We start from the raw sequence: 23,325 nt of genomic DNA, 5'->3' as shown, positions 1-23,325 counted from the left end.
GTTTGGGTGGTGCGTCTGTCCGTGTACGTGGTTCGATAAATCTTAGCGGCCTCTCGACCGTTTCCTGCGGTCTGCTTGACCGTATGGGAAGACCATCTCGGCTTGTTTCTGGTATGAATAACGGACCATGGTGCTTCGACGTAGCTCCAATTACACAATCTGATGTCGTTCTTCAGTGCCATTTATCTTGGCAAGTATGCGTTTCCGGACATATGTTGATATGAACATTTTTGTTCCTCTACCTGTCAGAAATGACCTCCTGAAGTTTGTCCAATGACCACCATTTACTCCAGAGGATCTGTGTGCACACCGCCATTTTCATGGCACAGTATTATTCGCCTCCAGGTGCGATGTGAAATCCTCTGTAACATGGCTGGCGTGAGGGAAGCAAACGCACTGCGAAGAGCGAAGTTCCCCAGTTTTCTGATAACGATTATGGGCGACTTTCTGTTTGATGTGCCCCCATAGCACATTTTCACAAGATGTCAGATTTGGACTTTGGGGTGGCCATTTTAGAGGTGCTGGTAAATTTGGCGATCCTCGTCCAATCAATTTGTCTCTGAACACATCATTGAGGTATTCTCTTAAAATGTCCACCTGAAATCCATATCTGACATCTTATGTTACGGAGGATTTCACATCGCACCTGCCTCCCCGATGGCGCAGTGGTAGCGTCTTCGCCTTTTAATCAAGGGATCCCGGGTTCGATACCCGGTGGAGGCACAAGTGGTTCGGATCCCACTTTAATCTGTAGGTCCAGTCCCGATTAGCCTTACTGTGCATAAAGTGGACTTAAAACAACTAATCAACCAACCAACCAATCGCATCGCACCTGGAGGCAAATAATACTGTACTATGAAAATGGCGGCGTGCACACAGATCCTCTGGAGTAAATGGTGGTCATTGGTCTGATTTAATGGTATACCTTCCTCTCATAATATGCATGCTGTTAAAATAACATTTTGCAGGTTTGTCTACAATTCAAAGGGGGGGGGTAAGGGGACTTTTGGTACACCCTGTATATTAATGGAGCAACATAGAAGCAGCATAACTGACGAATAAAGCATGTGGGAGTGTTAATAACAAGAAATTTGTCAGAAAATTAAGTAGGATAATTCAATTACACAGGAAATAATGCCCCACTGCCCCCGTAGCTGCTTTGAACTTTTATCGACTTGAAAATACTTCATTTTCTACAGTAATTTTCTAGGTGAAAGTATAATAATATCGGGGCATGGACGTCTAGAAGGAGGAGAAGAAGCAAGGATGGTCACACCTCCTCCTCAGAAAACGAATGTCAACCTAAAATAATTCACACGTATAATTTGATTTAAGTCATTGTAATTTACATTAATTATTGTAATGGGATGCTGGAATGCGATAATTTCCAATTCAAGTTGCGGTTTTGTGAGGGGGCAGTACTATTATCGAGGTGATATACATAATGGAAAATACTTTACTTGCCCCTCCGTGGAAAAAATCTACGGACATCCATGATTATGGGGACAATTGCCCCCCCCCGTGCGCACGCCTATGTTTGTATTGATGCGAACAAATCAGGGGCGTTGTAGCTGTGGTGGGTCTCCGAATCACCCAAAAATCCCTTTCCTGTGTATATTTAGTGTAATTTTTAGTCGTAATTATATACATGTCAAACCTCTGATGCGGGAATTGAACTCACTTTTCCTCCAAGAAAAGGAAATCCGAATCTGAACAAAATTCACAGCTCTTAAACTAAAATTTTCAATACACACACACAATTCGAAATACTAACAAATATTGGATAATATATGAAATCGTGTTGGTCTAACACCAGAATGAACTGTAGTCTTTACGAGAACATCATATTCTATAATACTAGTTTTCCTTAAGATGATACAAAAGTTTTAAATACTTCCACTAGGTCAACTAACACAAACCCGGCATGATGCGAAATCATTGACGACTGGTGTGGGGAGGAAGATCTTAATCTTAATATATGTATAAAAGTAATTATGGTATGAATATTTATGTTATTAAATATAAAAGTCAAGTAATCACTAAATATTAAAAAAAATATTAAATACACATAAAGGAATTGAATTAATTAAACTAATTCCTTTACTAACTGGTTAAAAATGTCAATAAATTACGAAATAATTTTATTATTTATAAGCTTTTGTTTAGTTTTTGCATTATTAATATAAAACTATTATAATTTATAATTATATTTGACTTGCATTCTTTTTGATCTAATTATCTCTTGAAAGACATGCACTCACAACCACACTATTTTGTGTGTGTGTTTTCGATATTATCCTTAGTAAAGTACATAGCAAGTCAAAGTAAATGCTTACATTTTGTTGTTATAACAAAAACTCTCTCCCCCCGGTAAATTTTTGGTGGGGAATTTTTTAGGTTAAGATTGTTGGTGGGGAGAAATCCCTGGTCCCCCCAGTATTTCGCAACTTGCCTGTATGGTAATATTTTGCTCAACTCAGGTGAATATTAAAACACATATCTGATTATGTTGATCTCAATTTACTTAGCTTACTTACCAGCTTAGACAACAATATTTCACACGAACAACTTGTCACAGGAGAAACAGAAAGCATCTTTAGCAATTTGCATTTTTTAAATGTATGTTGCAGTTGAGGTAGTGTCGGAATCACTCAGCCATCTAAGTAAGTCATTCCACAGGCAGTCACTGCAGAGCTCTTCAGAAGTAGTTCGACTTCCGCTTGTAGAAAATATTAGGGGCCAACTGACCCCTTGGCCACCCGTGCACATACCATGTGAACAAACCTAAGTTTACATTCTGCAGGTAGTTGATCTTGAAAGAATAAAAAAAGAAAACCGGCCGTTTTCTGAATTGATTTTATTGTTGTTTAAATAACAAACAACTAAAACATTTCACAATACCCTTTGGTTTAAATATTGACAAATATAGAGTTTTTGTCTCATAGGAACCTTTTTACATTTCTCTTTTCTTCTTTTCACTAGTATGTTCTGGCAACATTGATGTACACCTTAACTTTAAACTTGACACTGCGTTGCTTTCCGCCCATTTCTGAAGTGCGAGTGGCGATGGAGGAGAAATTTCCTTCTTACCAGTTGAATTATATATTAAATCGTTGACGTTAATTTGTGCTGCTGTAATTGTTTGTGTAACAATTGCTAGAATTTCATTTTTCAAGGAAAGAAATATTTGTTGCACATAAAACATCTTCTCGTCCCAATAGATTACCTGAAAGCCAAGAAGGATAATATAGTCTTATACTCTTGCACACATCCCTCAACTTTCGTACTATAACGCCCCACTTGATGCTCAACTAAGTACTAAACTGCTTTCATTGCTTACCCGATCACTAATTAATGAATAACTAATAGCTGGATACCAATGTTAAGGTAAACCAGGGTATTAAGGACCACCATATTGCTATTTCATTGAAGAAATTCATCAGGAGCTGTTCAAGAAAACACAAACAGGATGCATTCTGGAATGTATATTTTCTAGTTTCCATTAATGACAACAGAAATGAGTGGGAATACAATGCAAAGGCAAAAACAACAATGAATTGAAAGGTAGGTTGTATGGTCCCAATTGCCCCTTTGGTGGGGCAATTAGAACCAGCTAATGGGGTATCAAGGACCGGTCCGCTTTTGAATGGTACGTCCTTCTTTTTCGAAACACAATCATCTTGAACTACGTCACACACGTCTTGTTTGTTCATTCCAAAACCCCACTGAGGAAATAGAATGAAGCATTCCTCTAATTGTGATTCTTCTGCAGCTGTTAGTGCAGTAGACGTTCCAGGGTGCGCTTTTAACTTCATACAACCGCTCAGCAGTTCTTTATGGCTTTTTCGCGCGTCTGCCTTTTGGCTGGTTCCGTTTCTCGGTCTTAACTACGCAGCTTACACGCCATTTGTGTGCAGAGTACTACTTGTATTTACACAAAACAAAAAAAGAATCACAGGCCGTGCACACGGTCGGTGCACCTGCAGCTTTGCATTTCTTTGAGCTTTTTACCAAATTATAGCACACGGTCCTTAATGCCCCGTGGTCCTTAATACCCCGGTTTACCTTAGTTTGTCATAAAGCACTGCGAGGGATATAAATTAGGACTACCATGTTTGTCACGAGATTTAAGGTTCGTTGTGGTTGATGACTCGGCATTCAACACAAGAACCAGTTGCAAAGAAATAACATATAGTCAGCAAAGTCAGTTCATTACATAGTTAAAGCAAGTAGTAGTCAGCAGTTTGGCAACGAGTTCATCGGCAAGCAGGACGTTTAAGTAGTGATTTTCTTTATCTAGTTATCGGATATTTTTAATTACTATGTATTTCCATTGCTTTTTATATTCTTTGTTGGTTGTAGACATTACCTATGCACCAGTTTAATAAATGTATCAAGTTACGCACACGCACTACTTTCCTAATTAACAACTACTAAGCATAACACATTTGTAACATTATTTTTGACTTGGTGAAATATTTTGTAAAAATATTGATCACTGAGGAGAACCAAGGAGAAGTAGACAAAATAGTGACAGTGATGCTTGATATCCACTCTTGTATAAGTTCTGTAAATATTGTTGTTTGTATGTTTCGTGAAGCTTGCACTGAAATATGTATAATATGATTCGTTACTGCAATATACGCTACACGTACAAATTGGCTAAGGCACCAAGTTCTTGTAAATGTAATCTGGAGCAATTGTGTGATTTAACAAGCAGCGCAGGATAGTCGTGAGGGAGCCACGGGGCCAAATATGTTTGAAGCAGCATTATTTTATAATTCTTTCCTGTATGAAATAATATACTTACTTTACCGCATTGAGGACCAGTATTCGTCTACAAATTTTGCCAGCTACTAAGCAAAATCTGTTTAATATACAGGGTGTCATTTCAATGGCGCCCACGGACCGCGGAAACGCCCAGAGGACATAGAAACAAACAACTTTTCTCAGTAACATTTTTCTCCTTGGTGCATAGTTTCAAAAAAGCCCGTTTTGCCGCCTCAATGATGGCAACCACACACAACATTTGATCGCATCTGTGACGTCAGTTCCTGCGGCAGTGTTGCAAGGAAAACACATTTTTTGGGGAAAATGACAAGACTACCAACCACATTATGATCTGTAAAACGAAGATCGTGTCCAGTAGACCGAACATCTAGAGAAACACAGCCTACCAGCCAGAAGACCAGCAGTCATCCCAGGGGAAGGGGGAAGTGAACCAATGATACGAAAAATTGGTAGAAAAACAATGTATTCAAGATGAAGTGGCAATATTGGATTTTGTCTCGGCCTACATATCAAATCTAATCATCATCATTAGAGCCCGGAAGTTTGGCAAAATGCCTCTTTTTATCTACTGCATATATTGATAAAATTTTTCCGGATATAAGTTTTTTATGTTGTTTCGAATGTTTTAGAAGTCTTTTCATTTTGCCTATTTTGCCTATTTGGGACCCCACTGCCTATTTTTAATTATAATGCCTTTTTTGCCTTTTTCAAATGAAAAATGAAATTTGACCATTTTTTTAAAAAAAAAAATGTGTATATAAATTATTTTTCTCCCAAAAGACTAGTGTTGCCCACGGGACGAGACGGGACAGGCTTTTAAAAATTCGAGACGAGACAGGCCAACACTACCAAAGACGTTGTTGGCATTTATTTTTCTTCCGTTTATTATGTGAATAATTTTCGCCTTATTTAAGTAATATTGAACTCATGCATGTTTCAACATTGCTGAAGGAGAAAAGTGTGAGAAAAATGTATTTCATGCTCAGTTAGGATATTGCCTTTCGGTTAACATTTCCTTGTGCATGATTGACTGCTGAAGTGGACAGGTTTATTTCGAACACAAAGAAGATATTTCTGCAATCTCCCTCTCGAACCCGAAAATGTAAGGAAGTTGCATCTGAGCTTAGTTTTCCTCCGCAACCAGTCTTGACCAGATGTGGAACCTGGATATCTGCAGCTATATATTATGCTAACAACCTTGAAAAAATTAGTGAGGTGATAGATGCTCTTCCAGAAAATGAAGCGGCTTCAATTCGTGAAGTGAAAAAACTCCTGTGCTATTCAAGTTTATTTTTGCACATTATGGTGCATTGCCAGAGACAATTACAATTATAGCATCCATGAAAATCTACGAGGAATCTATGCAGCAGATGATGGAAGTGCCAGGAGAAAAGGGGTCAGCTGTTGCGGAAAAGTGCAAACGGGTAGTGAGTGCAAATGAGGACTTGAAACAATTGAAAACAATTTGTGATATTCTAAAAGGTGAAAATGCTGTTACCGAAATGAGTCCAGCTACATTAGCTTGTTTTATGTATGCTCCAATAACTTCTGTCGAAGTAGAAAGATCATTTTCTATTATGAGAAACATTCTCTCTGACAGACGACTATCAATGAATGTTGAGAACTTAAAGAAACACCTTGTAGTTAGTTATGTGCAATCAAGACGGAAAAATTGAAATGCTCTTCCCAATGTAGATCTTAACATTTTGCCAGAAATTATAGATAAAAGTAAGCGACTTCCAAATGTGCCTTTTTTCGGTTTATTTTGCCTTTTTTTCATTTTTAGTGCCTATTTTCCACATTATAAATGCCTTTTTGCCTGCCTATTTTAATGAAAATAAATGCCTGAACTTCCGGGCTCTAATCATCATCAACGCCCAACTACATGTCAACTATTTGAAAGTCTCGTTGCAAGGTTGATATCTACTGGTTTGCGTCCTGATTCATGCCTTATAGTATTGTGGTACTGAAAACGGAAGTATCCGAAGTTCACGTTGTTACATTACGCTAGAACACGCACAACCACTAGTTGCTAGGTTGTTACAACCTAGTCATGACTCAGCAGGGAATGTATTCACATATTCACAATAATGTTGCAAACTATTACATGTGTATCCGGTGGGTTGATAAACACAGTCGTTGGAGAGCTTGTTTATATCACTTTATTTTCAACCATTTTTGCCCCCTGCCACATAATGCCGTGAATATATACTTTACATTACGTGTTACTTACCTTTGGAATTTTAAGTTCTTTCATTTTTATTTTGTCAACTGCTCAGTGTGTCATAGACAAGGAGTATCAGAAGGATGCAGTGGATAGACTAAACTGTAGATGCCAACTGGCAACGAGATTTGCAAATATTTGATATGTAAGCTGAGACAAAATTCGATATTACCACTTCCATTTGAGTTCCTTTTTCTTCTACCATTTTTCGTATAGTTTGTTCACTTCCTGTTGGGTTACAGAACGTGTTTTATCGCTTTGTCTTAAGGTACATAATGTGGCTGATTGTAGCTATGTCATTTTTCGCAGAATATATGTGTTCCTGGCAACCCTGGAACGCATCGCTTCACGACAGGAAATGACGTCAAAAATGCAATCAAATCTTGTGTTGGGTTGCCAGCATTCAGGCGGCAAAACGGGCCTTTTTGAACGACCGTAGCGCCGAAACGACACCAACGAGAAAAGTGTTAGATAAAAGTTGTTTGTCTTGATCTTCTCTATGGGGGTTATTCCTGAGTAAACAAAAAAAATCGATCAGGCAATTCAATTATAGATGGCGATGAAAGAACTTCTGGTTTGGGCAATTTTCCAATGCAAACAAGTGGAATACAGATCGTCACCGAGCTTATTTTCTTATAAAGAATCGGATACAAAATGAATCACTTGAAATGTTTGAGTGATATAGATAAACAAAGGTACCTAGAAAAGATTGGCAATTTACCTGATCCTTTGGATGAAGATTTACGGAAAAATTGTAGTCTTTTCCAAGACAATGTTGATCATCTACCAACAGTTTCATGTTAAGACTTCTGCAGGTTGAAATAAAGCTTACATAAATTATAAACATTGAAATATTTTAATTTTACAACAGTAAAATGTATAATTTTCGACACTGTGTAATCAAACACAGCTCCTTTAATTTTAGATTAATTTTATCATATGGCTTAGAGAGAGCGTCGTAAGAAATTTTTGTAGGGGGTAAAGGCCAGTAATAAAAGTAGAGTAATAATACTACTAATAATAATTACAACTGTTATAAATGTTATACAATAAATAATTACTAAACTAATGAAATAAACAAATTTTATTTGAAATTTATTATTATTATTTATTTATTAATGCTATTCGAGTGCATATCCAGCAAGACAGTTGCAATACTGAAATGCACAGTTATTGTATTTTATTATTAACGTTTGCAAGTGTCGCTCAAGAAAACACTTTATTTTACTAATAAAGTTTACATTGATTACATTAAGTTATAAAATTATATTTTTTTGGAATTCTGGATGATTATAAACAGTTTCAATTTATAAATATAGTCAACACATGTGCGTTAGACAATTATAATTTTCGAAACACTTAACATATTTTCATTTGATTTACTCCGGTGATGTAGTGTCAACTATAGAACCTATTCCCTTGTGTTTGTGTCCAATCTTTTCGTTTTACTGCCTGAATTCACTGATTTTTCCGTATCGGATCTGTCTGAAAACTATGTAGATACCCGAGAAAAAATATTTGTTCCCAACCTTGTGTTGTAACCATAAGCCACACAATGATTGTCGCCTTTTCTTAAGACACTGCCTTTACACCTTTCAACTCCATGCTATTCTATTGAAAACCGGAAGTAAAGTTCCCGCCCGCGCCAAGGAAGCACGGACATGTAAACATCCTGTGAATAGCCCCCAATACGTTTTTATGGTCCGTGGGCGCCATTAAAATGACACCCTGTATAATTCGAAAACTACTGACGCAAACTTTATTGTAAACGGCCGTTGTATTATTTGATTGACCGCGTATGTTGCATAAAATTTGAAAAGTTTATCTGAACTAAATTTATAGATACTTTACTATGCAACTTTTTCCAAACTGTCAAGCGGATATCTACCTGCGGATATAGATAAGTCACATGTATTTTGTTATAGTAATTGCAAATGCAATGCATCGTCCTGTCCTGCGTGGTTGCATTGCATATATATTCAGGATAAAATTAAGTTTATCGAGAACTCGTAGCGTTGAAACTAGGAGTAAAGCAGAATTCGAGACCACACCGAGACACTCGTCTCGTATCGTTATCATCTCTAGGCGCAAGGTTCCGACCCTGGACAACAGGCGTGTATCATTGTGTTTGTCCCATCATCCACTTCACTTGACCATTTATCCTCATCGTCGCGACGAATCGTACAGAAACCTACAGAATTTAACCTAAAGAGTATGAGATGACATAGTAAATAAACCTTTGTCAGAAAAGTTCCAGGACTGAACTCGTAAAAAATAATTTATTCAGCTTAGGAACTAATGGTCCTAGGTATTGTCAAAAATAGTCCCCTCAGCTTTCTATACACAGCTGCCACCGTTTCTGGAGGTCATGGAAGCAAGCAGGGAAAGCTTCATCTAGGATGCTTCTCAGCACATCTGTCACAAAACCGTTTGGATTGCTACCAATATCTTCATGACGCTTCTCTTTCAGCGGTGTTTGCACACGGGGAGACAAAAAATAACCACACGGTAACTGGTCGGGTAAATATGGGGGCTGTGGGAGAGCAGAGATACGATGCTTGGCCAGATATTCCTGGACAAAAAGAGCAGTATGTGGCCTTGCATTGTTGTGCAATAAGAATAACTGCCCAGATGCCCACAAATCAGGATGGCGCCGCAGAATTGCTTGACGCAAATGTTTCAGGACGTCAATATAAGGTTTTTGTTTATAGTTTGTCCTTCAGGCAGATATTCATGGTGCACAAAACCTTTAGCATTAAAAAGGGGGATCAACATTATCTTTGGATCATCATGCACTGAATCTCTGCCCTTCCGAAACCTTTTGTGCCATTCAAAGATACGGCTTCTCGATAATGTCTTGTCACCAAATGCTTGCTGTATCATATTCCATGTTTCACTAGGGGTTTCCCAGCTTAACACAAAACTTAATGTTAACTCTCTGCTCGGAATGCACGTCCATCACGACACTTGTGTAACTTCCAACTAAATGCACCAACAAGCCAAACAGTGGGCTGCTAAGCACAGCCCTGCCACCTAGTGTGTATACATGGAAACACTTCCAAGGTCATTTCTATTCAGAACACACATCAGGTGACTGAATAACACCCATTTCTTGTGTTAGAATATCACAGGTAAAGAATAAAAAAAATCAGTCCTGGAACTTTTCTGACAAAGGTTAGAAAGAAAGATCATTACCTGATGTTGGAGAATAAAGAACAGAAAAATAATTTCAATTGCAACTTACCTTCATTTTTATTTTGTATACAGTGAAAAGGGACACACCCTTTACGATGATGATATTGTTACTCGCTAGCCTCATTTTTGCCCAGGATTTGACATCCTTCCACTGGATAAGCGGAGTTCTTACAAGGTGATCGCCCCTCGCGAAATCTGAGTCTCTTGCATAGCTATCGATGGTCATTTTTCCAGATGAGAAGTCTATATCGCTGAGGTTGCAGAAACCTACAAAATACAAAATTAGTCGTTACGTAGTATGTTATACTACTATCTATTGTTACGGCGGGCGCTCTATATGCTGGCAAGGGAAGTGGGGGCGGGGAATATGCACCAGACCAACCAGACAACAGCGGTGGCGCGGAGAGTTACTTCGTCGAGCGGATGAAGTTCTGCCCTCACCTCGTTCTACAGGCTGCTGCGTTCCTTATAGCGCTGGATTGGTCGCTTCCCCGCTCCCCACTTCCCTTGCCAGCATATAGAGCGCCCGCCGTAAGACTTACTTAGGTAAGTCTTCACTTCCCGACCCATCACCGACTGGAAGCTACCATGATTTTTTTTTTTATGTCTTCAGTTCGCGAAGGCAGCAAAGGGGTCTCACAAGATCCTTAAAATCGCATCTTTAAAAATGGTGACTGTACACCCAACGGCGAAAGAAACAGTAGCGAATTGTCCACCACCATTTTCATTCGGTCTGTGTTACACAATGTGATGACAATGAATTGAAATGATGACGTCAATAAGCAGAGAACAATGGCTGAGAATTAAAAGTAATTAGTGGTGGACAATTTCCCTACCATTATCTCTGCCGTTGACTGTACAAACACGGTATACCACTTCACAAGTTTAGATGCTAATAACTGCTGAAGATAAGGGAAAATAAGGTTTTCCCTTAAAATAATAAGAGAATAACATTGGCACTGTTGAAAAATGCAGTACATGTAGCCAATAGCAGTAATTGTGAGTATACAACATTTGTTATTTCAAGTTGATATACTTAACGGACACACCAGTATAAAGTTGCATTACTATTCTCCTTACGGTCTTGAATTTTATTCCTCAATACGAACTAGTCAAATAAATTACATAAATTTCACAACATTCAAAATGCGAAAATTATGGTGTTTACATTAAGTTGCCATATTTATATTACATTGACACTTCTTTGCTCATAAAATACTTATTGTGAGATTATTGTGAAGTATTTATGTAAAACAATAATACTTATAACTTGACAAGTTTAAAAACAAGACGCTGCAAATAGCTGTTGCGCATCTCACACCACATTTCCCCACTCCATTGTTGGCAGCGACGTTGGTTCGCAGTGTTGCAACCTGGAGGGAGCGGAATGGTCTGAGGATTTTCAACGAAATTTGTATTCGCTTTTTCCTGGGATGATTTCTACCTGTCGGAGTACAGAAATTCAGCTCACCTTTCGCCAACGACTGTTTTCCTTCCTTTAAAACTTGGCCTCCCCGATGGCGCAGTGGTAGCGTCGTCGCCTTGTAATCAAGGGGTACTGGGTTCGATTCCCGGTGGAGGCACATAGTGGTTCGGATCCCACTTTAAACTGTAGGTCCAGTCCCGATTAGCATTGCTGTGCATAAAGTGGACTTAAAACAACAAATCAATCCAATCCAATTATTTTAAAACTTGAGAAACCATCCATTTAGATACTCCCGTGGCGGCGCTTGTGGCTCGACAACATCATACTTAAGTTTATGTAACTCCTTCTGATTTCGCAAATATGTTGCAACATTATAAACAATTTCTCTGGCCTGTTCTCTAAGGGGCTTTCCAGAGCAGATTGTGGATTTCGTTGGACCCGGCATGATTTAATTTTTGCATTTCAAAAATATGCAGCCGAGAGTAAAGAGCAAGATCATTTCAATGCTTTAAAAAAAAACACAGGCAAGCATGTTATCAGCTTGCCTTCTCGTAGCGATTGTTGTACGATAAACAAAAGAACCCCCAGTGTCAGCCTAAAATTATGCATTTCACGCATAAAATTGCATTTCAATCATAATTATTTGCTTTAATTGTTACAACTCTCGAGCCTTCTTAAACCTGAAGGTTCATGGCTGCAGCAACACAAGCCTTCCATCTGTCCCTATCCTGAGCAAGATCTATATACTTTTTCCATCTCTACCGATTTCCTTTAGGTCCATCTCAACGTTATCTCTCCATCTTCGTCTTGGCCTTCCTACTGGTCTCTTACCATCAGGTTTCCCAACAAGAATCCTGTAAACTCTTCTTTCCTCTCCCATTCGTGCCACATGGCCTGCCCACCAAAGTCTTCTTAATTTAATCATTCTAATAATATCTGGACATGAATACTAATTATGTAACCTTCTTCTCCACTCACCTGTCTCCTCATCCCTTTTAGGTACAAATAACTGATAATTTTTTAAAAGAACTGATATTTCTTGTCCCCCCTGTAGAGACGTATACGAACGCTCGTGCTGATCGGTAGTTATGTGACGGGAGTCGCTCTTCGATCGCCGATTCAAAAGTAATATATTATGAATTACGTGTGTTAAGGAAAGAGTGGATTGTAGTTTCTAAAAGTTATTCGGAGGAGACTTTTCGGCAGCAAATTAAATAAGGAACAACAATTAAATAATATTAACTTTTTAAAGACAAATTGAAAAAAATGTGTGACCTTATCTCACTATAGACCATGTTTTCAAGGTCTTTCTTTGTTGTTGAGTCTGTCGACACAAGCGAGGATAATTAAGTATTACGTAAGGTCGCAATTTGATTTTAATAAGTGGTTACGCTTTCATCGCTTTTTTTTCAGCATTTCGTGACACTTGAGGAAATAAGAAGAAAATTGCATGCATTAATTCACTTAGGTGCAGTCATATTGTTTCGGAATGTTAGGAAAAGCTGAAGAAAGTGCCCTTATGTTGTATCAGTCTGTCTATACGTCAGTTCGTGTCAGCTGTTGGGATCCCTGAAACCACTAAAGAGCTACAAAGACCATTGATGAACCACGGGGTAAATTAAATCGATCCGCCAGTCTTGTCTGGCTGTGAGAGAATATCTGTCTGCATCTGTGAAACTAACACATTTAAAGGTTAACAACTTGACAAATGCTAGTTCAACGCGACAGAAATTGTTTCCATTAGCCTTCAGTGAAGTAATCGACAGTCAACGTTAGATTAATTTTTAATGCTGCTATATCTTTGAAATTACACACACAGCAAATATGGAGTTACACGAGATGAAGGAACTGTTCATTGTCAACTTAAAGGGATATACATATTCTTCTGCGTTCGTTTAAACTCGTAGTCAACTTAGAAGAATATTATAGAAACATTGTTCTATTCCTTTGTTACCTTTATATTATAATAACACTTAACCATGTAAATGTTTAAAATTGTTTATTAGCATCAACAAAATATTTACATAACGGCACAACAAAATCCATTATACGTACACTTGAGAACAAACACGAGAATGTACTCTAATGATTTACTACTGACAAGTGACCCTTACTGATGGTTACTGTGTTTATTACCAGTTTGTTGCAATGTGAGATCTAAGAACTTCCTTGCGTCTAGCTAGCAGTACCGGAATACAATTTTGAATTAGGTGTCGCTCGTTCGAATTACAAGCGGGGCAAGTGCATAATATCAGAAACTTCAGAAATTTCTTTTTCCAAGTTTAGATCTTTTTGTGTGTAATAAATAACCTATACCTCATAAATATGAATTCAATTCTTTGTCATCACAATAACTTTAGTAACAATGTGCACTACCTAAGGTAATTACAAGCCCTAATACATTTGGAAGATGGGAGTATTAGTATAGGAAGCGATAACTATGGAATAGTCGACGCACTAGCTACGTTAACGACCGGCTGGTTTTGAAGTCCACGGAGCGCGCCCACCAGCTGCAACAATCACGTTCAACGCACAGTGTTGCCACACATCTACTCTACACTAGGGATGGCCAAACGAATCCGGATCCAAAAGTTACGGATCTGGATCCGGATCCGAAAATTCCGGATCCGGGTCTGAAAGTTTCGGATCTGGATCCGGATCCGAAAATCCGGATCCGGATCCGAGAGTTTCGTATCTCAATCCCATTATAATATTACCACACCTTAAAAGGTATTATGATCTTCGATTACAAAGAAATTTTTCATTAGTTAGTCCTACAAGAATTTTTTTCAAGTGTTGTTCCTAAAATACTTTGCTACGCATCGGATAACACACTCGTGCAAAAAATAATGTTACTTTTTTAACATAAGATGTCAGAGGTGATTTTGTAAATGCCATTGAACGAATATGTATTCATTCGAATGTATTGGAAATGAAAACACACATAAATGTGAGACATTCTATTCCAGGATGAAACCTTTAACACGTATAACAAGATAGAAATGTTATACAAAAATTATACAATTGTTCTAAGTTAATTTTACAAATTAAAATAAAACATTATAATATATGCAGTGTTATATAATTACAAAGTATAAGACTAACAAGGGAGGTTATCTAAGTGTCCCCCTCCGATATCCATGAAACTTGGCAGGTGTATAGAGGATTCCAAAGGAAGAAATACGTGTTTTTTTTTTGTTTCAGCTTAAAAACCGTTTTACGGGGCAAAACCCACTCAAATGTCAAGATGAGGACAAATTGAAGTGAGGATCTGAACCCTGTGTCCCCCTCCGATTTCCATGAAACTTGGCAGGTGTATAGTGGGGCCCAATGGAAGAAATACGTGTTTTTTTGTTTCAGCTAAAAAACTGTTTTAGGGGGCAACTCCCCTCAAATGTCAAGAGAAGGACAAATTTAAGTGGGCATTTGACCCCTGTGTCCCCCTCCGATGTCCATGAAACTTGGCAGATTTATAGAGATTTATTTTCACAATCACCTATCCAGCTGTCTCTTTTATTATTATTATTATTTTTACCACAGAAGCATTTCTTTTGGGAGCTTAAAGTTTCGATTCGAGACCCTCCCCCCAACCTAACAGTTTCCTCTTGAAGATCTACAATCATGCCAAACCTTTGTGAAAAGAATAGAAATTCTGGAACTGTAAGTTATGTAAAAATGAAGTTTAAAAAAATAACAATTGTCTATGCATTTTGATAAATGTGCATTGCACTTTCTTGCAATTGTTATTGTAATGTCACAATTTGAATTGATATCCATCAGGGGTGCCATAATACATTAAAATGTATACCTATTTCTATTGTGATCATTTTATTTCTCTTTTCTTCCTGTTGGGTTATTCGCGACATTGAGGATGGATAATAAAAGATTAAATTGATAAAGAGACAAATGCAATGAAACCATCCATGCCTTGAGCAGGATTCGAACCTGAGACCACTTGCTTTGCAGCACTTTTTATCACCATTTGTCGTGGAGAATAGCTTTAAAAGCATGCGGAACAGTTTCTGCGAGGCTCTACCCTCCGAGTCAGTGTTGCCAACTTAGCTCTTTTGGAGCAAGATCTGGCTCTTTAGTGCACTCGATTGGCTGTGAACTGCGGCGCCCGCCCCCATGCCCCATTATGATGCCATCACTGGCTACGGCCCACATACACCAACTTTTGCCATGAGTATACATCTTCAACGTGACGTGATATTATAATATTGGCTCCGTTGCCCCACCCCTCTTACCTCGCAGCTACATTTTTATAGCGCCGTGGAGATGACATAATATTGTTATCCGGAATCCTTTATTTTCGATTTCATACGACCATCGGTGAATTATTGAGATGGGTGATGGCGCCAGAAAACTAAGAATAAATTTTCATTACTTTAAAGTTAAAGGCAAAAGCAGTGCCCCACCCGTTGACACCCAAAATTACCCTAGGTGGCACTTTATCCAGCCTCGTAAATCTACACAGAGAAAAACATTTGTTTGGCCGTAGGAGGCAAGGAGAAATACATTGCGCTTATGGGAGTTTATGATTTGTTCTCTTGGGTATATCAAACTTCCGATGGCGTAGAACAATATATCAACGGAAAGAGGGCAATTTGATGAAGCTTTTAAAGGGCGGAAAAGTCGAAACTTCAATTTAATTAGCTGCAACTTGAAGTTAAAGTTGAGTTTTTTTTCTCCATAAAGAAGACATGGGATTCTGAAAATTCTCACTCATATTTTTTCAAGTCTCGTGTCCAGGTTAATCGACATAAAAAGTCGCTTCCACTTGCAACATGGGGAGAAATTCATACTCTCTCATATGCCCGGTTTGTTTTATTAGTATGTGTGCCCATTCGGACGATATTAAAATAAATACACAACTGGTGCGAAACTGTAACTCCTCACCTTATAAAATATCTAAATGTGAAAAACAGAAATTTCTGAAGTCCGTACTCTGCCCTACTCTACACCCTGGAAAAAGTGAGGTGCAAGACAAGCACGGTCTTACAAATTCAACACTCCTTTTAACGATAGTGTGAAAGTGGCGTTGTTTAGCACACACTGTAGGCTCGTTCCGAAAGTCGCGCTAGTTTAACGTGGTACACGAGTTATGACAATCGGCCGTTTCTTAAGTCCTTTCGTGAAGATTGTGAAGTTCGCTATGGCGTTCCTAAAATCACTTTCAGTAAGTTCGTTCTCGCACGAAACGCACCGACTGGTAAGCTGGTTTGTTCCGCGAAAATCGATCCTATTTGCAGACGATGCGTGTGCATGACGTAATAATTTGAACAGAGAGCGATGTGACGTAACATGCACAAGATGAGTGTGCCGTAACTTAACGAGAAAGAACGTCTGCAATAGAGTTTATTTCTGTCGAAAGAACTGGCCTCACGCTGGAAGCCATGTAGAAACTTTCCACAAACAAAGCGCCGTGGTTGACACTTTCACCTTGGTTCACCAGGTAAGTTATTTTCGTTGTATTCGTGATTTTCCTTATGACTTTGTGGCATTACACAATCGAGGGTGTATATCACATTGTTGTTTAAGAAGCTTGACACACTGTCCCGTTGCCTTCAGTGTCCGAGGCTGCTACACTGGCCAGCTGACAGGCGATGCTTTCCATCCACAGCCGCAGTTCCTCAGGTGGCGCTGGCGTATTCATGGCCTCCCCGCTGATAGAACTGAACACTTCGCTGACGTTCGCACCAATTACGTCATGCTTACTCAGCACGATGGCTTTGACGAAGTTCTCACCCAGGGATATGAACCGATGTTCGAAGTAAAGCGACGTCCTGTTCCAGTAGATTATCTGAAACGGTCACAATACGGTCAAAACTGAGATACAAAAGCAAATAACTAAAAATCGACCTATATATTTCTAAAACTTCCATTATACGTGTTATAACGTAGTTGACCAGAGATTTCAAACCTATAACATACTGACTGAATTAATTTACACATCACTGCGTGTATCGGTTTTATATAAATAATAAATAAAAAAAACAATTTTTTGTTATTTACTAGCTATCCAGTGGTGTGCCCATGCATTTCTTAACGGGGATGATTGCAAAGTGAGTGGTAGTTTATGCATTCTTGTTGATATTTGTTCAGGACAACTGGGTCAAAGAGGGTACGGCCCCCACCAACCACCTGGGCACGCCAGTACAGTTTCCGGTGGCGCATGAATAATTTCGTAAGGACGCTTTCATGTAGTAATCAAGAGGCCTGCTCGAATTCATAGGGGTTACGATTCCAGTTTAAACTGTTGTCTCAGTATAAAATGGACTTAAACTAAAACCTTGCTTTTTGTCATTTTTATGTCACGCTGACTCGATGCATCAGGACACTCCTTTTGGTGAATAGGAGTTTTGAACCTCACATTTTCCAGTGCAGAGAGTGCGGGCAGAGGGTGGACTTCAATAATATCTGTTTTTCACACTCGGATATATTATTTAAAGCTATTCTCTATGACAAATGGTGATCAAAGCTTGTTGCAATGCAAGGTCTCAGGTTCGAATGCTGGTCAAGGCATGGATGGTTTCGTTGTACTTGTCCCTTAATGTTATGTCAATTTAAATTGAGAGGAGCTCTCTTTAAGGACAGTTTTATTGGTCTTAAATTCCCGCATTTGCATTTCAAAGGTGCCTTAGCACATTAGTGATTTAAGAACAGTACATCAACAAAATAAAATTTGTAAGTCAAAAATTGAAATTTGCAAGTCAAACAAGCAATATCGGTTCTACGAGGCTTTGGAAACCTTATGCTCAACAATCATCTTCAAATATGCCTTTGTCGAGTATCGCTCACAGATTCATTGGGTTAAAACATAGGTTTAATAGCACGAGTAAATAAATTTAAGAGTTTAAATTATAACCTTTCCTATTACACATTTGATTCAAGGATGAAGGAAATTTCAGCTCAACAAGATTCTCAGAAATAGTGCTAGAGCGGCAGGAATCGTACATTTGTTATCTTTGGAAGCCTTTTTCCAAAAGTAACTTAGTTAGTTACTCTGTTCAAAAAATAACTCGCCTACTTTTACTATTTTTGAAACGTTCTCGCGTAATTTCCGTTACATTAAAAAATATAACTGAATTACTTTTGAAATTACTTCCTTCTAGATTATCTGTAACTCGTATGTATGAACTACAAAAGAAATGTCTTTCCTTCATGATTAGGTTGATTACCATCTAAAATTAACACTAAATTAAGCGAGGCTAAATGTCTAAAATTAAGCGATCACCTAACTTAGCTAAAAGAGTCATCAACCTCCTGCAACAGGTCGCCACTGGCTGCTCTCAAATTGGGAAGATGTTGGATTAAAAAAAAAAAAAAAAACAACCTTCGTAGAACCGTGTCAGGTACAGAAAATGTATATGTCATGTTTGTTCCGGCAGAAGAGATGACTAAAGAAGATATGAAATAGTAATTACTTGGGTAGACATGTCATAGTACACACAGCTAAATCTATTGCTATCAGGAAATAGAAGAGAAAAACTTTTCCTTGTTGCATAATATAAACTACAGTGACGCAAGGTCACCACCTTGTAATTTGTGTACAATTCCTGCACCGTAATTCATCACGAAATATTTATTCAGCCGAAATATTAGAAAATAAGCAACAATCACGTGAGAAAAATGTGACGAAAGAGCAGTTCGAGATGCAATTTAATCCATTCAAGGAACAAAAAAACGATTTTGAATAAAGTCTTGCTCCCGGATCCTTGTTCAAGTACCGGAACGTAATTTGAAGTCATTTGAGGTCATAATTAAGAAACACAGAAGCATTGATATCATTATTGCATGCTGAAAAAACCAAATCCGCGGAAGGTTACAATAAATCCTACAATAATTCAACCTTGCAATGACGTTTTGCATGATGAACGAAAGACAGTTGTATGAATCTTTAGGGAGCTTTCGGACTGAAGCGACACGGACCCCGCGCATGCGCGTCCCAGGCGAGACATTACTGAGAAAACGGTCCAGTTCGACCGTCACACAAGCGGCATATGTAGCTTGTCGTGTCATTCGGCACGAATGGCTGCACTTACTTCTGAAGGAGCAGATATATACACATTATTATTTTTAATATTGATTGATTTGGTTTATTTTACTTCGCTTTTCTGCCACTTTTGGCTAATCGCCAAGATAAGGATGAGTGTACGAACACTCACAATGAACATCCATGCGCAGGTCGGGATTCGAACCCGGTACCCTTCGCATCGTTGCGCACTCTGCCTCGGACGCCGGCAATTATTATTAATTAATATTTATCCAGTGGAAAACATTAAAATAACTGCAAAATAAAGAATTCATTTTCATACATTAATCTTTTTCTCGGAACATTTCACGGATCCACTGTTGCCTTAAAGGTAAAAGGTAAAGTGTTCCCCTGTGCATAGCACCACGCCATGAAGGCGTATAGGGGGTGTGGGGGTAACGCCCCACACTTGCCTTACTGAATTTTTTACTTTAAAATTTTCATTGCATTTTGGGGAAAAAAAGTATTCTCCATCCACCGCAAGAACAAATTTAAGCTATACCAAACCACGTGACTTCCGAGAAGTAGTTTCTTACTATTTTTTAGTCTGTTGGTATGTTTAATTTTCGAGTTACACTGGACATCACCTTAAGGATTATAGTTACAGGAAAACGAAGCATAACAACGTGCTTTTCTTGAAATTGTAGTCCACTTTCACGTGCCACATGGCCACATTTCCATTAAAAAAAATGAAGTTGAATCCAACATGGCAGACTTCAAGATTGCCGCCATGTTGGTCACATACCCTACCCAGTTTCTCTCGAACTATGCCCACTTTCCAAAAACCTCGCTGGGTAATCCAAGGACTGTAAATATACGTGTATTCCTACACTGCTAAAAATCTTGGTCTGATTTTTGACGAAACTTTTGATTGGACAGAACATGTAAAGACGCAATGTAGGAAAGCTTATGGAACACTTAGGAATCTAAATCGTTTCCGTGACTTCCTCCCTGCGGAATGCAAGCTAAGACTCATCCAAGCATTAATCTACCCATTGTTCGACTATTGTGATAATGTTTACGGCCCTCAACTCTCGCAAAAGCTCAGTAAAAAAATACAAATGGTGCAAAATGCGTGCTTCCGATACATTTTTCAAGCCAAAAGATCCGATCATATTCTTCCATTCTTAAATAATAATCAGGTTCTTACCATGGCAAACAGAAGGAAGTTGCACTATCTCTGTTTCATACGCCGCATACTGACAGAAGGTAAACCGCAGTACCTGTTTGAGAAGATGCATTCCCGTAGGGAAATCCATCAGTATGTTACACGTAAGCGGAACAACTTCGATTTACCCCATCACTCTACCACGGCCTACAAATCCTCTTTCTCCTTTTCGGCTCCCAAAGCATGGAATGCATTGCCTGCAAATATCGCTAGTGTAAAAAACCCATTATATTTTAAAGGTAAAATAAAAGATCTGCTGTTAATGGAACAATGGCAGAGTCGGGGCACATACTGAAGGTATCAAGTCACTCACTATAAGGAATTGTATTATTGTATTATTATTACTATTGTCTTTTTTATTCCTAGTTACACTTTTTTTTTGCAACTAATTCCTATGTATTTTTTTCTTTCTTAATTTTTTATTTTTATTATTATTATTATTATTATTATTATTATTTTACGTTTAGCTTACTGCTCCATAAGTTTATAATCATCTCATATGTATTCTCATATTGACAAGGGTTAGGTGGCAGAGCAGCCCTTGGCTGAACCTCGCCCGCTGAATAAAGAAAATTTATTATTATTATTATTATTAAATAAACTTATATCTGGGCGTTTTAGGAACGTTTGAACAAAGGGAGTTTATTTTATTTTAGAAAAGCTGAGTCAGAAAGAGAATTACGACACCACCAACCCCTCTTGGAGACGCTACGGACTCTTACATATATTCTCCAATATATTTAAGTAAATTAAGTAACAAATAAACAGAAATGAACTTACTTTTGTGTAAATCTTGCAGATTGTAAAAGGGCGCATGGCTCTTCGGTAGCGAATCGTGGCAGCTGCATCCATCACGTGACCTCCTCTGATCTGAACTTCGCGGGAAATTCCGGTCTTGATGAAATGGCTCTGCCGAGACAGACACAATTCCTTCAGATACTTTCCGTTGTTCACGTGTGACAAAAATTGATCAACATCTCTCGTCGTGCACAGCCCTACGAACAAAGAGCCATTTGTTGCTATGAGTGGCGTGTTTTTCGAAGATGGGTTCCTTTATTTTCTACCAGTTACCATTTCTTTGATGTTCACCTACCTCATGGTTATGCCTTAGGAAACTTCACTGTCTTAGCATTTCGGTATCTTTGTATATCTTTTGAGTTTTGACGTGGTGTTTGTCCGAAGTCTCAGTACTAATATAGTAGCCTTGTAATCAAGGGTTCCGGGTTTGATACCCGGTGGAGGTACATAGTGGTTTTAGTACTTGTTTAAACTGCTGACTTGATGACAGAGCGCGTTTAATAGTTACCGAAGTTTCCGAGTTCGAGTCCCGGCATGGGCTTGGTGAGTACCCCTTCATCGATTTCATATAATCTTCACTCATCGTGACGATTAGCCAAAATTTGCAGAAAAACTATGCTAAATAACATAAATGCAAATACCCACCATAAACTCTGTCTAGTCATGATTAGCTATCTGTGCATAAAGTGGACTCTACAGTTTTTTTATGGAGCATCGAAATGCTTATTTGACGAGATTTGGTGCATATTTTTTAGGAATGGTGTCGCCACAAACCACTGTCTCGTTCGAGGCTTTGGTGCGTTATTGAAAAATATATCTAAAATCACTTTGTAAATCCTTCAGATATCCCAAGTGGATACCGGCTTGATTATTCAGAGAAAAATTCATATATTGTGTTCTTGCGAAGTCAACCAGGTAGTGAAAAGGTAAGATCGTTATGCATTTGCATTTTTTGGTTTCATATCCTTTTTAAGATAAAAATTCCATTTTTCGAGGGGTAGTAGCGACGAAACGAGGCGTCCAAAATGTTATGAAAAGTCGTTTGTTGTAGTTGTTCTAGAACATTTGAAAATACCACAGTCCCTCCCTCCCCCTCTAACGTAGGAAGCAGAAACATCTATCTATTTTTAGTGAGAATAATGAGAACGTTTAGGACAACCCTCGTAAATATGTTTTTCTAACAAGCTAGTCGGATATTTCATTTCAAAACAATACACTTCAGTACTTACAGTATAAAACGCTTTCGTCTGTCACACCGATCTTCTTCGCCGAGAGGGAATATATAGAAGTGATGGTCCATCGAATGATGTAATTCACATCTAGAAGAACGGACAGAAGGACAAGTCCAGCCGCCACATACCAATATATCTCCTCCATGATTCCACACTGAATCTAAACAATCCTCAACAAGCTGTGCGAATGAAGAGATAAATATCTTTCATTTTCAATAGAAGTTCGTTGCGAAAAGAAAAGTTCCCACAACCTTGACATTTACAGTGGTTTTAAAGTCCTCGGAAGATAAGGTCGACCATAAAAGAAAGAGAAAATCTTCGTGGGAAGAAAGTATTACTTCGGTGGGAAGAAGGTAATGAGAGGGACACGCACATAAGTAGTGGCCCCTAGGTTCAATTGTTAATTGAATACGAGACTGGATTCGAAGACGCTTAAGGTGGTAGGAGGTTAGCATT

The 23,325-nt window shown here is 38.4% G+C and overlaps 1 protein-coding gene across 2 annotated transcripts; it reads right to left on the bottom strand.

Annotated features, from left to right (window-relative positions):
• Positions 1–2,881: 2,881 nt before the first annotated feature.
• On the bottom strand, positions 2,882–23,085 carry LOC145985973 (protein THEM6-like). Of its 2 annotated transcripts, none has more exons than XM_083120126.1 (3): positions 22,867–23,085; positions 10,260–10,477; positions 2,882–3,226 (listed from the first exon to the last, which is right to left on the bottom strand). In XM_083120126.1, the coding sequence occupies exons 1-3, from the start codon at positions 23,012–23,014 to the stop codon at positions 2,954–2,956; spliced, it is 639 nt and encodes a 212-aa protein (XP_082976252.1). In that variant the 5' UTR covers positions 23,015–23,085; the 3' UTR covers positions 2,882–2,953. The 2 variants fall into 2 exon arrangements, with proteins under 2 accessions (XP_082976252.1, XP_082976253.1); XM_083120127.1 differs by lacking the exons at positions 2,882–3,226; positions 10,260–10,477 and adding exons at positions 16,907–17,439; positions 21,620–21,834.
• Between the last annotated feature and the right edge of the window lie 240 nt (positions 23,086–23,325).

Source organism: Lepisma saccharinum, chromosome 3, assembly GCF_977018435.1.
Source record: "Lepisma saccharinum chromosome 3, izLepSacc3.1, whole genome shotgun sequence".
In the NCBI taxonomy this organism is placed as follows: domain Eukaryota; kingdom Metazoa; phylum Arthropoda; class Insecta; order Zygentoma; family Lepismatidae; genus Lepisma; species Lepisma saccharinum.
Note: the sequence above shows the minus strand (reverse complement) of the source record. Positions and strands in the feature narration are given on the sequence as shown.